General features: G+C 37.9%; 1 protein-coding gene across 3 annotated transcripts in view; it reads right to left on the bottom strand.

The window, feature by feature from the left end:
• ADAM17 (ADAM metallopeptidase domain 17) overlaps positions 1-16,589 on the bottom strand; it is a 44,293-nt gene that overhangs the window by 13,570 nt on the left and 14,134 nt on the right. The window contains exons 2-11 of one of the 3 annotated variants that reach the window (XM_002691486.7): positions 15,834-15,966; positions 14,453-14,583; positions 13,484-13,572; positions 11,046-11,214; positions 9,415-9,548; positions 6,999-7,088; positions 5,008-5,121; positions 3,347-3,491; positions 3,144-3,232; positions 270-422 (exon numbers count right to left, since the gene is read on the bottom strand). In XM_002691486.7, coding sequence (XP_002691532.1) covers positions 270-422; positions 3,144-3,232; positions 3,347-3,491; positions 5,008-5,121; positions 6,999-7,088; positions 9,415-9,548; positions 11,046-11,214; positions 13,484-13,572; positions 14,453-14,583; positions 15,834-15,966 — 1,247 coding nt within the window. Of the gene's footprint in view, positions 1-269; positions 423-3,143; positions 3,233-3,346; positions 3,492-5,007; positions 5,127-6,998; positions 7,089-9,414; positions 9,569-11,045; positions 11,215-13,483; positions 13,573-14,452; positions 14,584-15,833; positions 15,967-16,589 lie in introns of those variants that run through there. The other 2 variants (XM_059891826.1, XM_059891827.1) reach the window with 2 other exon arrangements.

Below are 16,589 nucleotides of genomic sequence, written 5' to 3'. Positions count from 1 at the left end.
TAACTTTCCATACAGCTCAAAGCAACACATGATTAATCTTGACAACGCACAGTCCAAATGAGCAGATTTAGATGGACCACGTTTCACGGTACTTGGTAACGTGCAATTCCATCCCTAGCTGCTGCTGTTCAGTCACTCAGTCATGTCCGACTCTTTGTGACCCCATGGACTGAAGCACAAATGGAAAGCTTTTCTGGGCTCTCTTATCATTCAGCATCATCTCTTCTTCCCTAATCACATTAAAAACAAAAGCGCCAGAAGACACGTACCTTATTGTTCTCGTGGTCGCCGCTCACAGCTATGGGGTACATGACATACTTCCCTCCCTGGTCCTCATTTGGGGCACATTCCGCCAGACCATCTGGGTCGTGCTCTGCTCCAAAGTTGTGCCCCAATTCGTGAGTTGTAACGAGGTCAGCTTCCTGAAGGATCACACAGGGAAAATGTTACTTCCTAACACCTAACCATCACCTGCTGTGGCCAGCTGGGTTCCTCTCTCTTAAATGGGACCTGATCAGTCAGATTCAGATCAACAACAGGGCAACAGCTGGACTATGACTTCTTCTATCAGTTATAGAAATTAAATGGAATATTTAAGATTGTATTGAATACTGTTAAGTAGTATTACATGGATGAATTTAAACAAAACATAAATTAAAAGATAGACTGGAACACTCAATGCGGAACCAAACACTGGCCATTCCAAAACTGCCTGGCACTGATAAACCAAAGAGCTAATAACCAATCACCCAAGCCCCCCGCCCTCCCACCTCTCATCTCAGTCACACTCCCATTAGATCTAAGTGTGGTGGGAAGGTTAAAACTAGACAACTAAAGAAGAGCAAAACAATGTTCCTTATCCCAGTGACTGAATTCCTGTCCAATGACAGTGACCTAGCCCTAGAGGTTCAGAATTTTGTTCAGAATCCAGTTGAAGGGTTGGTTGTACTGAACCTATCAGATCACCAGAGGATTTCTATCTGAATAGAACGGTAAATTTAGCCAGTAAAGCTAAAAAATTTCCCATATTTAACTGCATGAGATAACAAATTACTGATTTTTTTTTTCCCCCTGAGATGGGAGGGGGGAAATCACTCCATGGACATGAAAATAATCTATACGTATTTTTACAAGACACTGTATATTTTTTTAAAACGAAGAGTCCCAATTCTGAAACCAATGTGTTGAAGATTTCCATGTGTTAATATTAAAATGGTAGTAAAGAAAACTTTGCATTTTTAGCAAAAAATATTCAAATTCCAAAGGTTCAATATGGGGAAGTAATTCCATACTATCCTTTGGAAAAATTCATTACTGGATTCTCTAATCCACTTCAAAAAAACAGACTAACATTTTAAGAACTGCTTATCATATTTTCTTCTTTCATCCCATTTCACTTTTTTTTTTAATTCACCAAAGTCCGTAATTTATATTAGGTTTGCTCTTTGTATTGCACTTTCTATTGGTTTTGGCAAACATATAACGTCTTTTCTTTTTTAAAAAAATTATTTTTGATGTGGACTATTTTTAAAGTTTTTATTGAATTTTTTACAGTATTACTTGTTTTATGTTTTGGTGTTGTAGCCATGGGGCATGTGGGATCTTAGCTTCCTGACAAGGGATCAAACCTGTGCCCCCTGCATTGGAAGGCAGAATCTTAACCACTGGACTGTCAGAGAAGTCCCCACATAATGTTTTATATCCATCACTAAAGTACACAGAACGGTTTCAACACCCAAAAGAAAACCCTCTGTACTCCATCTACTCATCCCTCCCTCCACTCTTGGCAACCACTCATCATTTTATTGCCCCCATGGCTTTGCCTTTTACAGAATGTCATATAGACGGAATCAAACAGATTGTCTCCTGCTGCTGCTGCTGCTGCTAAGTCGCTTCAGTCGTGTCTGACTCTGTGAGACCCCATAGACGGCAGCCCACTAAGCTCCCCCGTCCCTGGGATTCTCCAGGCAAGAACACTGGAGTGGGTTGCCATTTCCTTCTCCAATGCATGAAAGTGAAAAGTGAAAGTGAAGTCACTCAGTCGTGTCCGACTCTTAGCGACCCCATGGACTGCAGCCCACCAGGCTCATCCGCCCATGGGATTTTCCAGGCAAGAGTACTGGAGTGGGTTCCCATTGCCTTCTCCTTGGCTTCTTCTACTTAATAATATATTGACTCTTTGGGCCAGACAATTATTTTGTGTGCTTGTAGCGGGTGGTGGTGCTGTCTTGTATATTATAGGCGGTTTAGCAGCATCCCTGGCCTCCAAAAAATATATATAATATACATTTATGGTTCCTCCATGTGTTTATAACTTGATAGCTCTTTTTTAAAGTGCTTAATAGTATTCCATTATCTGGATGTACCAGTTTGTTTATCCATTCACCTACAGAAAGACATCTTGGTTGCTTCCAAGTCTTGGCAATCCTAATAAAGCCGTTATAAACATCCACCGGCAGGTTTCTGTGAGGACTCCTTTGACTACATACTAAGGGTGCCGAGTCCAATGTAACACCAGAGTATGTTTATTTTTCTGAGACACTGCCACACTGTCTTCCTAAGCGATTGTATTAATACCATTTTGCATTCCCACCAGCAATGTATGAGAATTTATGTTGTTCCACATCCTCACTAGCATTTGGTATTATCACTACTTTGGATATTAGCAATTCTATTAGTTTTATAACGGGCTTTCCTTGTTTTGATTTGCAACTGCCTAATAACATACAGTACTGAGCATCTTTTCATTATGCTTAGTTGCCATCTGTATATCTCCTTTGGTGAGGTATCTATTAAGATCTTTGGCCTATTTTAAAATTGGGTTGTTTGTTTTTTTGAGTTTTCAGTATACTCCTTATATGTTCTGGATAGCAGTTCTTTATCGGGAGCTGCAGATGAAGGGCTCCAGAAAGGATGTCTTTAGGAAAAACAATTAATACCAACTGGTCTCAAAAGAAGTTTGACAGCTGACAATATTTCTTCTTTATACTTTTCATATTTGTCACTAAAAATATATATCTGTTTAGGCAGAGACAAAGAACAGTATGCATTACTTTTTAAAAAGATATCTACATAAATTTTAACTGCTGAGGTCCCACTACAATAAACTCAAAATCTACTCTTTTAAAACTTGAAGAACATACCTTTGTAAGGATGGTTTTACCATAATTTTTTGTGCTGGTCAAACCACTATTCAAATAGATATTTTTCTTTCCAATTGGACTGTAATAAGCTACAGGAAAAAAAAAAACAAATGGCTTGTTCAATAATTATAATGACATAATTATATCATAATCCAATCACCTTGCTATTCCCACATATTTCATACAACAAATGGAAAACTTACCCTTTGGACAAACACCTCCGTGACTGTTCGCTCTGGGAGAACCAACATAAGCTAAGCCAAGGGTTCCCATATCAAAATCTTGGTACGTGAAAAGATGTGCTAGGCAGACTTTAGATGCTTCTTCAGCAATATCAAAACTAAATTGCTTTTAAAAAAACAAAGTGTTCTTAATTAGATTAACAATTACATCAGACCAAGACAGGTTTCAACTAAATATTCCAGAATACTACTATACTGTACAACTGCCTTTTTTTACATTTTTTTAAAGCCAAAGTATAGTTGTTATAAAATACTGGCTATATTCCCGTGTTGTACAGTATATCCTTGTAGCTTATTTTATACGTAACAGTTTGCACCTCTTCATCGCCTACGCCTATATTGCCCTTTCCCTCTCCCCACTGGTAACCACTGATTTGTTCTCTATATCTGTGAGTATTTCTTTGTCGCCACATTCACTAGTTTGCTGTATTTATGGATTGCATATATAAATGGTATCACACAGTATCCTTCTCTAACTTATTTACTTATCATAAGACCCTATACATCCATCCCTGTTGTTGCAGATAGCAAAATTTCATTCTTTTTCATGGCTAAGTAATATTACACAGATACAGCACTCTATGGATCTCAAACTAATAACAGCCTTAATTCCCCTCAAGCTTTGAAAACCTGACTTCACTTCAGTCTTGTGAGACTCTAACCAGAGAATCCAGATGAGCCACACTGTGCATGGACTAAGCCTAGAAACCATCAGATAAACAAAGTGCTGTTTTAAGCCGCTAAATTTGCAGTAATCTGTTACAGCAGCCATGGGAAGCTAACACATTAACAACACAGAAGATAAATGCTATCACTTCACAGAAGGCCATTTTACAACAAAGCAAAGGTATAGACAGCGTGTGTGTTAGTCACTCAGTCGTGTCCAACTCTGCAACCCCATGGACTGTATGTAGCCTGCCAGGCTCCTCTGTCCATGAAATTCTCCAGGCAAGAATACTGGAATGGGTTGCCATCTCCTTCTCCAGGGGAATCTTCCCAACCCAGGGATCGAACTTGTGTCTCCTGCATTGCAGGCAGATGCTTTACCATCTGAGCTACTAGGGAAGCCCATAGACAGAGACCCGGGGACAAAAATGATAAATTGTATCTTGTCAGGACAAGAATCCATATGGCATACAGTATTTATGTTATCCTTAGTTACCAGAATAAAAACACAGAAATTTAAAATTTCCTAGAGTACTTTCAGATCTCCACATTACACCTCTACCATCTAATACATTTTTATACCATTTGGTAATTACTGACCTCAGAGATCTACTAATAAGCTTCAAAGAGACCTGAACTAACAAAATCATGTATAAGAAATTTATTCAGAATAAGGTGGATATCCATTTATCTCCTAAAGCCCCATTACTTCACTAGATTCGCAGAAATTTTACCATTAAGAAGCACTGCTTTCTAGCAATTTTCGCTTTCAGTTCTTTCCACCTTGCTTTCTGCCCAGCAACAGGGGAAGAGGTCACCACTGGATCAGCTGGGGTGTGCTGACCCTGGTGCTCACCACCTCTAAGACATCCCCTCATTAACACAGACATGACCCATATTTTTAGAAATCACAGAATGGTGTTAAACAGTATCATACTCAGGGTTTCATGACCTACCTCTAGCAACATCTTCACATCCCAAGCATCTTTTTCTTCATTTGGGTAACTTTTTGCCATATTGAAGTGCCTTTCACCAGGTTTTACCACTTGTGGAGACTTGAGAATGCGAATCTATACTTAAAAAGATAAAACACTTAGAACACTTCAGAAAAGTTCACAAGATTAAAATAATACTGCATTGTTTCAACTAAAAAAGACCATTGACCATTCTTAAAAAAAAAAAAAAAAGTTTGAGTCAAAATTCCATAAAATTCTTCAATTCTAACATCCAATGATTAAAAACAAACTGAGAAGCAATATGGTATGAAAAATATGTCAAAGAATGATTTACAAATTATAAGTGTGCTCCTTTTTATTTCTTCTTTATTTAGTTGGAAAAAATTAAAACCTAGGTTCCATGAGCCTAAAATCATTTATTCCAGTGATTCAGAGATAAGAATGAGATGTACAGCTCTGCACACCACAGACATATGAGCAAAAAAAAAAAAAAAAGGAGTTTTTCCTTATACATATAGCACAAATTCATATTAATCCTACTTTAAAAAAAAAAAAAGGGGATGTTGGTTTCTCTCCAAAGGCTAATGCAGAAAGGAACAAAGTCATGCTCAGCTCACTGTTTCTGGCATCTCTTCCATATCTGCCTGCCTGCAGAGGGGATACTGCAGTCTGCCCCCGCCCTCCAAGTGGTGAACTCACTGGGGTGGGCTCTGAAGCTCTAGTACTGGGTGATCAAGATCCATTCTGGGATGAACCAGGTGGGAGACCACTGTGACTGCACGTCTAAACCACATTCTCCAACCACCTATCATCAGCAAAGAAGCTGGTATTTTATCTCCTACCAGATCTAGTTTTTTTCAAATGGGTTCCAAATTCCTAAAGCAGAAAGCAGCTTTATTTATTGGTCTGCTAAAATTCAAATATGCTGCAGCTATTTTCAAGTGAGACTCCTTTATTGTATCATAATGGGATAATCATCAACATATTCATGAAATGAAAAAGCAAGGTGCAAAAGAGTACAACGTACCAGACACAGACAAACACATGCTATACATGCATAAAATATCTCTGGGGAGATGTGGATGAAACTAGTGACATGGATGTCTCTTGGGAAAGGAACTGGTTTGACAATAGGTGGCTGAGGAGACTTACTTTTCACTGGCTTTTGTACCATGTGTATATATTACCTATTCAAATAAAAACTTTAAAAAGGAAATGCAAAAGAGTAAAAGAAAATGGAAAAGGGAAAAATAATTCTTAGTTTTATACAAGTACTATAAAAGTGTAACATTTATTAAAAGTATGATACATGACTTCAAAAGCTTTTTTCTTTTTGTTCTCTATATTCTACACTACAGAACCTGTAATATGGCTACTTTAGTACAAACAACCTGATAAAAGAGATAATTTCCTTAATTTACATGTCAAAATATCTGTCCAAAGTAATAACCAATTTCAGAATACTTGTTAATAACAAGTCGTATCAATTTGGAACAATTTTTATTACGTGATATAATTAGGATGACATTAATACATCAGTGATGGACATCATTAACAGATAGGAACTCAGAAGATTCTTAGGAAAAGAGATCTAATGGTTCTATATGTATAAATGCCTTGAAAACATACACATAGCATTGTTGAATGAATTTTCTAAGGCTTCAACAATGTGTTAGAATTCTAACTAAAGACATTAAGCATAATCAAAAGTAAAGCAACACAGAAGAAAAAAGGCCATGAATTCAGAAAAAAGGAAAGATCTTAGTAGCATAAGAAGGCTTCCTGCCTAAAAGAAGCCTAAGAACAGAGTCTTTCATAATCTATAAATAGTATCAAAACACTTAAGTTTATCAGATAAAAATCACTGACATATCAGAATATTAATTCATGATTAAAGTAGAAGATAAGTTTCTGGGCTGTTAATACAAGTGACAAATATTTATACCACGCAACTTAGTTGAACATTATAACAAACATCCATTGATAAATACCTGTTCTATCTGTATTCCATAACCTTTAAAACCTGCATTGTCCCATGAAGTGTTTCGATAGATGTCATCAACTCTGTCAATTAGCTCTATCTGTGTGTATAAAAAGAGAGTAAGAGAAAGACATTATGTATATTTTACCATTCTTTGTGGTCTAATATAAGTTCTTCAGGGATTAAAAAAAAAATCAATTTAAATACCACTGTAAAAGTTTCACCAAGTAAAAAAACTGACATTAGGATGTTACTCTTAACGTTGACAGTTCTATCAAAGAAATTATTCCTAGCTTCAAACTTAAAATGTTACCAGAATAAAGCAGTTGCACAATTAACCCCCAATTTCAGGTAATCAACTGCATAAAGAATGGAAATATCAAGTAATGGGTTTTTTTTAAAAACTGCCACTCAACTATGGAAATCAAAATTAATAGTCAGTTTACCTAAAACAGCCCAAAGAAGTACTCTGTTCACTCTATCTCTTGCCACATACTTAAAAAAAAAAAAAATCCTTCAGAAAGTAGTAAGGAGCAGTGGCACACACCACCACCCCTATCCCAGACCCTCCCTAGGCAAAGTTCAGCACCCAAGCACAAGGCAGAAACAGGAGTGAGGTCTCACCACGTCTCCTCTCTCCCATCCTCTGATGGGGGTAGGGGGAGAGGTAGAGTAGAGATCACTGAGGGAGGAGGGACAGTATAATAGCCAAGTATGATCCAAACTACAGTAGGAACAAAATATGCATTACCTATCTTTTCCTTAAGAGAAGACTTTACTGTTCAAACTGGGTAAATGAAGTTTGTTCTGGCAACTGAGAAGCATGTTACAGGTCTAAGAAATTGTTCTTTGCTTATGGTAACTCTAAGACCAAGAAATTCAATTTCTGGGAATTCCATGTGGTCCAGTGGTTAGGACCCTGCCTGCCAATGCAAGGGACACGGGTTCAATCCCTGGTCTTGGAAGATCCCACATGCTGCCCAGTAACTAAGCCTGTGTGCCACAATTATTGAAGCCCGCATGCTCTAGAGCCTGCAAGTCGCAACTAGAGAAAGTCCACACTCAGCAACAAAGACCTAGAGCAGCCAAAAGAAAAAGAGAAATGCAATTTCTAAGACAAGACCTTTCATTATATTCATATTCCTGGTATAATGAACAAAGAAGTAAACTAAGAGCCCCTAATACAAAACCCACACTAAGAAAAGAAGCCTCTCAAGAAAGAATACCTAGGCTTCCCTGGTAGCTTGGTGGTAAAGAATCTGCCTGCCAATGCAGGAGGCACAGGTTCAGTCTCTGATCCAGGAAGATCCCACATGCTGTGGAGCAGCTGAGCCCTACACCTGAGCACCCAACTGTTGAATCTATGCTCCCCAACAAGAGAAGCCACAGCAATGAGAAGCCCAAGCATCCCAACAGGAGAGTAACTCGCTGCAACTACAGAAAAGCCCGCACAGCAACCAAGACCCAGCACAGCCAATAAACAAATTAATTTTAAAAAGAAAGAGTTTCTTACTTAAGAACAAGACCTATAGTGACTTCACACACTACTCCTACTACCCTCGTAATAAAATTACTTGACATGGAGGGCAACGGAAAGAAGGGCACAAAAAACGCACAGTATGGGGCCAGCAAGGCGCGGAGAAAGACGGCTTTGCTGCACTGGGCTCTAGCACTACAGAATGAATAGCCACATTCTCTTTAACTCCCTCAACGTCATTACAGTCACTGCCAAGCGATCACGAGGAATGAGGTCAGACTGATAAAAAATGTCAATGAAATATGATTCCCTTGACTTTTAAAATGACAATAGTAAATGCTGAAAAATCCAGCATCAGTGGTTCTGTAATCTTGCCTTCAAATCTCTGTGTTACAGTTACAACACCACAGTTCCATTTATTTCACCCAGTTACCGTCTAACGATTAGATATTTTACATGATACAAACTAAGTGACCAATCCCTCTGATAGACATATATAAGCAAAAAGAACACACACAAGTTCATACAGATACTTTTCCCCCTACTCTGGAGTATACATCCATATGTCCCACCAAGGGGACCACTGTCATCACAACAGTGATGTTTTCACAGAGTTCAGGTCTATAAAGACAGAGGTCTACGTTATGAACTTTCCTTAAACATAATATGCATGAAAATTCTGATGTGCAGAAAAGCCTAGTTGGAAGGTAAAACGGTTTTCAAAAATTTGAAAATAGCATCTAACAACTAACAATAATCAAACTGCATTATTGTTTAAATAACGTTAAGAACCTCAGGTGATAGACCTCAAATATTCTAGGAAATCACAAACCATCTGAAACAGATCTCATTTCATGACATTTCAAATTACAGCAGTCTTCTCTTAAATGGCACTTGCCCGCCTAAGGAATGTTTCTGCCCATTACATCCTCCAATTTCAAATACTCACCAAGTAGTTGGTAGTTGTACTCTCTTCCCCTCTGCCCATGTATTTGTAAAAGCGATGATCTGCTACCACCAATAATTTACACGTGTTCTTCAAGGGATTAGGGTCAGCTCGTCTCTTCACTCGATGAACAAGCTCTAATATGAATTTGGATGCACTATTAAATCAAAATTCACCAAAACAAGGAGTTTTTTTATAGCAAATTTTTAAATCTAGCATATTTTTGAAAACAAATATTATTTGAGCTCAGTATCCTTAACAATATTTGAACAAGAAAATTTGGAGAAAGAAAAGTGAAAATTAAGGATGAGGTTTTCAAACTGTAGAATTCAAGGGACTTCCCTGGCATTCCAGTGGTGAAGACTCCGCACTGCCACTGTAAGGGCGCAGGATCAGTCCCTGGCTGAGGAACTAAGATCCCGAATGCCTTGTGGTGCCGCCAAAAAAACAGTAATAATAAAAAAGTTTAAAAAAAGTGTAGAATTCAAAAACAAGGAAAAGTGTAAAAGTACTTCACAGAATACAATAACCACCTATCTACTGCTCGACTATGGAGGTGTCATTTTTTTCTAGAAGAAGTCTACAAATTAACTAAAGTAACAGCAAAAATATCCAGATACTCTGACATTAGAAAACTAGCGAGGGACTTCCCTGGCAGCGCAGCGGTTAAGACTCCGCGCTCCCACTGTGGCAGGTGCAGGTTTGAGCCCTAGGCAGAGAATTAGGATCCCACAGGCCACTTGGCATGGCCAGAAAAAAATTTAAAAACAAAATAAAACTTGATCTTTTTTTTTTTAATTGGAGGTTAATTACTTTACAATATTGTATTGGTTTTGCCATATATCAACATGAGTCCACCATGGGTGTACACGTGTCCCCATCCTGAACCCCCCTCCCACCTCCCTCCCTGTACCATCCCTCTGGGTCATCCCAGTGCACCAGCCCCAAGCATCCTGTATCATGCATTGAACCTGGACTGGCAATTCGTTTCATATATGATATTATACATGTTTTAATGCCATTCTCCCAAATCAACCCACCCTCTCCCTCTCCCACAGAGTCCAAAAGACTGTTCTACACATCTGTGTCTCTTTTGCTGTCTCGCATACAGGGTTATCGTTACCATCTTTCTAAAAAAACTTGATCTTTAAATAAAACAGCAATAAATGGGTAGACGATCTTTAAAACACTCTAAATTCATCTGTCCCAGGGCTGCTAATCTTCTTTTAGACAAAACATACCCCTCTTGCTACCAACTGATTGCTTATAAACGTATCTGAAGATTGTTTTTTCACCGTACTATTCTGTCATTTCTAAATACCTGCTAATGAAAATGTTTTTCCTCAGATTATTCAATTTCCCCTTTCCCCAATCTTTTTTCTAGTGTTTTCAATTATTACAGGCAAAAAAAATGTAACTTAAGAAATTTCTGAACAATATTGTTTCCTGTCTATAGCCATACCACCCTGAACATACCTGATCTCTCCTGAACAAAACTATTTTTAAGCCAAAATTAATACTATAGTTACTTGATAATCATGGTTCTTTTTTCTTTTAAATCAACTAATAACCACCCCTACTGAAGACAGCTGTTATGCTTGCTTTTTATTTGAAATGTATGTTTTTCATCTTACCATCAGGTGGCTCGCTGTCTACCAGGCCTTTTGGAAGCAACTCTTCATTATTCGCCTTTATATAACCACACACTTTTGGAGACTGCAAACGTGAAACATTCTTGATATCTTCAGATTTATAAACTAACATTCTTTTGTCTTTAGTATCATTAATTAGTCTCCAAAGCGGCTAAAATAGAAAACAAATATAACTGAGATGGAAAATATAAAAATGCTTAACTATTAAATTCTTATACCATTCTTTGCCTATTTTTAGATATCAGTAACATTCATTTCCAGGTTAAGTAAACTGACTAGTCAAGACCAAGTTCTTCTCTGTAAGGACACTGGTCTCATCAGAATTAGACAGCTCATACAAAAAAAGATGCTACGTCTGTGTATCTGTGCATCTGGTGTCTCCATATCCATCATGGAAATGAAAATCAAAAACTGAAGGACACCATATCCACTACAATAGCTGTAATCAAAAAGACATACAACAACAAGTAAGACATGTAACAACAATTGGCAAGGAGGTGGAGAAACCCTCATCTACTGCTCATGAGAATGGAATATGAAATACAGAATGCAATAAATGTAAAATGCTGAGGATGTAAACTGCGGTCACTATGGAAAACAGTGCAGCAGTTTCATAAAAAGTTAAAAAGGGAGTTACCATATGACCCAACAATTCCATTCCTAGTATATTACATACCCAAGAGCAATGAAAACATAAGCTCACATAAAAACCTGTTCAAAAATGTTCATAGCAGGATTAGTCATAACAGCCAAATAGTAGACACAATGCAAATACCCAACTGATGAATCAATAAACAAAATGTGGTATATCCAAACAATGGAATATTATTTGGCAATAAAGAGAAATGGTGTACTTGACACATGCTATAAGATGAATGAACATCAAAAACATTCTAAATGAAAGTAGCCAGACACCAAAAGATCACATGTTGTGTGATTCCATTTATATGGGTTGACCAAGCAAATCTAAGGAAACAAAAAGACAAATATAAACAGACAGAGAATAGATTAGTGATTTCCTAGAGCTGGCAGAGTTGGGGGTGGGAAGCAGACAGCGAACTTCTAAGTGAGTAATAAACCACTTGATCACTTTAAAAATCACTAATCTCATGCTAAAGTCCTTCAACAAACCTGATGAGTTTACTTTTAAGTGACCATTTCACAGGAAAATGTTAATTATGATCATTTTTGTACTTGGTGAAACAGAGACGAATGAATAAAAACAGAATTCCTAACTGTCCCAAAGGGAATTATTTGGAAAAGTGAGGAATCTGAGAAAATTTAACTTGGATGTTAGGGCTTCCCTGGTGGCTCAACAATAAAGAATCCTCCTGCAATTCAGGAGACCACCTGTGATGCAGGAGACATGGGTTCAAGCCCTCGGTCAGAAGATCCCCTGGAGAAGGAAATGGCAACCCACTCCAGTATTCCTGCCTGAGAAATCTCATGGATAGAGGAGCCTGGCAGGCTACAGTCCAGGGGGTCAAAAGAGTCAGACACAACTAACTGACTAACCACCATCACCAACTTGGGTCCTAAATGCACACGTTTTTGGACTAAGAAAAGATGATCTTAAGGAAATAAGCAAACATGTGCATTGTGGCAGAAACAATGCTCTGAAACACTCCCCCCACTGTTTATCTTTCTGAGCACAGGAGGTTAGCTTTTCCAGCCTCTTCTGTAGGCAGATCAGAGACAAGAGTTCTGGAACGTGGGCAGAAGTGACACAGGCCACTTCTAAGCCTGGCCCATAAAATTCCCCTGTGGAATTCTCCAGCTGTTTCCCTTCTGTGGCAACCTCAGAGAACATGTGTTCATGTTCCAGAGTATTCTCTCGAGACGCAGAAAACACTTCAATCCACAAATCAGAAGCAAACGGTTTGTTTTCTGGACCGGTATCTGACATGCAGTGATGTGTCTCACACAAACGTGGCTCCTTTGGGCTTGGTTTCAACTGCTAGGGTTTCAATGAAAGAGTGGTCAGAGCCTGAGTGTCCTATAGCTTCATCTTTTAACTTCTCAGACTATGAACTGTCATCTTTTATTGACCACGTACTTCTAGAGCATCTAGGAAAGAGATTTCCCTTTCATCTTTGAGAAGCTTTACCTTTTGGAGATTATTAAGAGAAAGAATAAAGAAAAGAGGAGGGAAAGAAAGTTTCCTCTTCTATTATCCATCCCACATGTGACTTTCTCTCAATTGTTGTACTTAAAAATACAGAGTGCGTCCTATGACAGTATCTTAGATAAGTTTTTTAAAAGTTTTTCATCTATTTTTCTGGTCTTAAAAAAATAAAATTTAAATACAAGGAAAAAAGAAGTGTAATTAAAGACCTTTTTCTTCCTGAAACAACTGTGAAATGGCTTTCTAAAAATAAGAGACATATGCTCCTTGAAAAAAAATTGACAAGCAGACTTACCTCTATATTATATTCTGCCCCATCTGTGTTGATTCTTATTGTAATATCATCATCTCCAATGTGTGCCAGAACCCTAGAGTCAGGCTCACCTTAAAAAAAAAAAAAAATAGCCATTATTTTAAAAAATTTAAGCCAAAAAAACTATGCACTACTGTCGATAAAAATCAACCACACCCTTCTACAGTGTGTAATGCGCCCAGGCACCATGGAGATCTAAGGAAGACAGGCCCAGAAAGTGGGTGGGTATTCTCACTCCCGAGGAGGAATCTCAACTCTAGTCATCTGAAACTGGCCTCTTTCCCTCAGGTCTCCTATGAGAATTATCTAGAGTGTGTTACAAAACAAAAGAAAGTACAAATTTTCTTCTGGAATAACTTTACCTACTCTGGGGTAAGACAGAGGAGGCAGAAAACATGATCTAGAATATACAGGTTTGGAACTATACTTTTTGAGTATTTTAGGGCCATTTTTTTTTCTTATTGCAGAAAAATTTTCCAGAAGTAAACTGCAATTGCTTGTTTAATATAATTTATTAAATAAATACATGATAAAAGGTAAAATAATTGATCTATGATCCCATCTTCCTTGTTTACAATCTCGTAAGGGAAGTCTACAGTCCTTCCCTGGAGACAAAAGGAGGTTAAATTCCTATGACTTAAGAGGAACTCTACTGTACGATCAAAATACCCAATCAGTAATGACATGCTGGATAATATCCATTTCCTCCTGTTTGCATGCTTCTGTTTCCAGATTTACAAAGCTCAAATAAAAGAGACAAACAATAGAACTTCTTTGCCACCCCATTCTCCTCCCCTCAAAAAAGAAACTACAACTCTAGTTTAATCTGGACACCCAACCTCCCAGCAGTGGTAGCAGTGTTAGTCACTCAGTCATGTCCGACTCCTTGTGACCCCACGGACTGTAGCCCTCCAGGCTCCTCTGTCCATACACAAATGAACACCTACTCACCAACCACATGTCCGCTAAAGAAGTCCTGCCATTTGACGGGGTACTCCCTTTCATCTTTCCCATCTACCACCACGACTTTGAAATTTTTGGAAAAGCGTTCAGTACTTGATGTCAGGTATAATTTAAAATGCCTAAAGAAAGAATGCATCTCAACTTGAAGCACATAAACATGGCAACATCAATAAGCACTTATAACATGTACACTCCTGACCCAATACAGTAATTCATCTTTTAGGAATGTATTCTAAAAGGATACCTAGACAAAGTGTATTTATAAAGATATTCCCTGGAGCACTGTTTGTTATACAGGGGGGAAAATCACTTTGACTAAACAATATCCATCTGCAAGGTACTAAAAACAGGAATATTTATGCAGCTGTTAAAAATGAGGTAAATCTATGCTATCCATATCACCTACACATATACAGATCTATATGCAAAAAATACTCATTAAAATCTTTTGGAAGTTTATAAGGAAACTTGCTGGGTCTGGGAAGTGTAACAGAATTAGAAGTAAAAACCTCTTATACTTGCTGTCTGGATTTTTAGGGAGTGGGGGCCCCAAGCCCTAAGAGATCTTAGTTCCCCCACCAGGGACTGAACCCTCACCCCTGCAGTGGAGGCCTGGAGTATTAACCACTGGACTATCAGGGACACCCCTCTGTAGTTTTTTTTAAAGCTAGGTACATATATTAGTTTAAAATACTTGTTGGAGAAGGCCTATCCTATGTATAAAGAAAAAGTCAGCCCATTTATATCCCCCTGATGTTTGTTTTTTGATATGAATAAAACTCTAAAAAGACTTTGGAAAGAGGCCTGTAATTATCTAACAAATTTACATCTGCAAAACATGAGATATTAAAATTAATGACCAAATAGACCACACATCTATCCATGTATGCTATGACATAAGAGCAATTCAATGAGGAGAGAGCACTGAATTGTAGACCCAGCTCACCACTAGGCTGTGAGCTAAATAAATCCTTTATCTCTAAAGCTCAGTGTCTTCATATATAAAATGAAGACAGTACTCAGTATAAGGCTGACAATTCTAAAGCAGCACCAAAGTATTACAACCATTCAATTAATTAAAATTCTTTGTCAAAATTCCAAAAAATAAATTATACCATCATTAAACAATAATAAACAACCATCATTAACACTTTTGGAAAACACATTTAATTTTTAAAAAATAGTCATTAGTATGAATTTTAGAATAAGCAATACATTATTACAAGAAGCAGGACAGACTATAATTATACTAATCACAAATCTTTACAATGTAACTTTCTAAGATTTAATTAGACACTCCAATTTTTCTGCTTTTACCAAACCAAGTACCCCACTGCCCCAACATTATTTTATGAATACTTGAAATTACCTTTTCAAGGCTGAAAAAGTCAGTAGTGTTTCTAAGTGTGTCGAGGCCTGCAGCTCCCTTTTTCTCACAGAGTGCTGCTGGATATTGGATAAGGAGAGGATATCGTAGTCTGAGAGCAAAGAATCAAGCTTTTCTGAAATAAAGGTAAAAAGATTATTAACACTGAAACCTACGAATCAATTGTAGTATCATTGAAATGAGAGTCAAACAACAAACTCTTCCTGATGTAATGTCCCAGCAGTATCAAAGTATTCTTATCAAACACACACACACACACACACACACACACCCCTGAATCTAATTAAGAGCAAACTTACAGTTTTTAAGACAAAAAGGGATTAGAGGTTGCCAAATTAAATAACCACCTTAGGAAGTCACCAGCCACACCCAGAATGTTCCATTCCTGCAAAACAAATGACCCAATTTTTCCAGGAAACAAACGGCATGAGAAAGAAGGGAGGGGTGCAGACAGAAGAGACTTGAGAAACAGGAAGCCAGTAGAGATGTGAGCCTTTCGGGTTCCCAGGTCAAACGAGTGGGCTCTGGAAAGAGACCTGGGACACATGAACGTGAGTCCATGTCCATGTCCTGATAATTTTAATACCTCAGAGAGTATCACAGTATGCAATGAACCAACTTCTAAATTCAAGGCATTTATGGCTATATGTTCAGAATTTCTAAGAACAAGGCTGCCTACATGACCTGCCCACTGCCCACCTGGGCAACATCAGTTCCTTACCACTTGATGTAAAGTAA

Source organism: Bos taurus, chromosome 11 (assembly GCF_002263795.3).
Source record: "Bos taurus isolate L1 Dominette 01449 registration number 42190680 breed Hereford chromosome 11, ARS-UCD2.0, whole genome shotgun sequence".
In the NCBI taxonomy this organism is placed as follows: Eukaryota; Metazoa; Chordata; class Mammalia; order Artiodactyla; family Bovidae; genus Bos; species Bos taurus.
The sequence above is the reverse complement of the archived record's forward strand: the minus strand, read 5'-3'. Positions and strand labels throughout refer to the sequence as shown.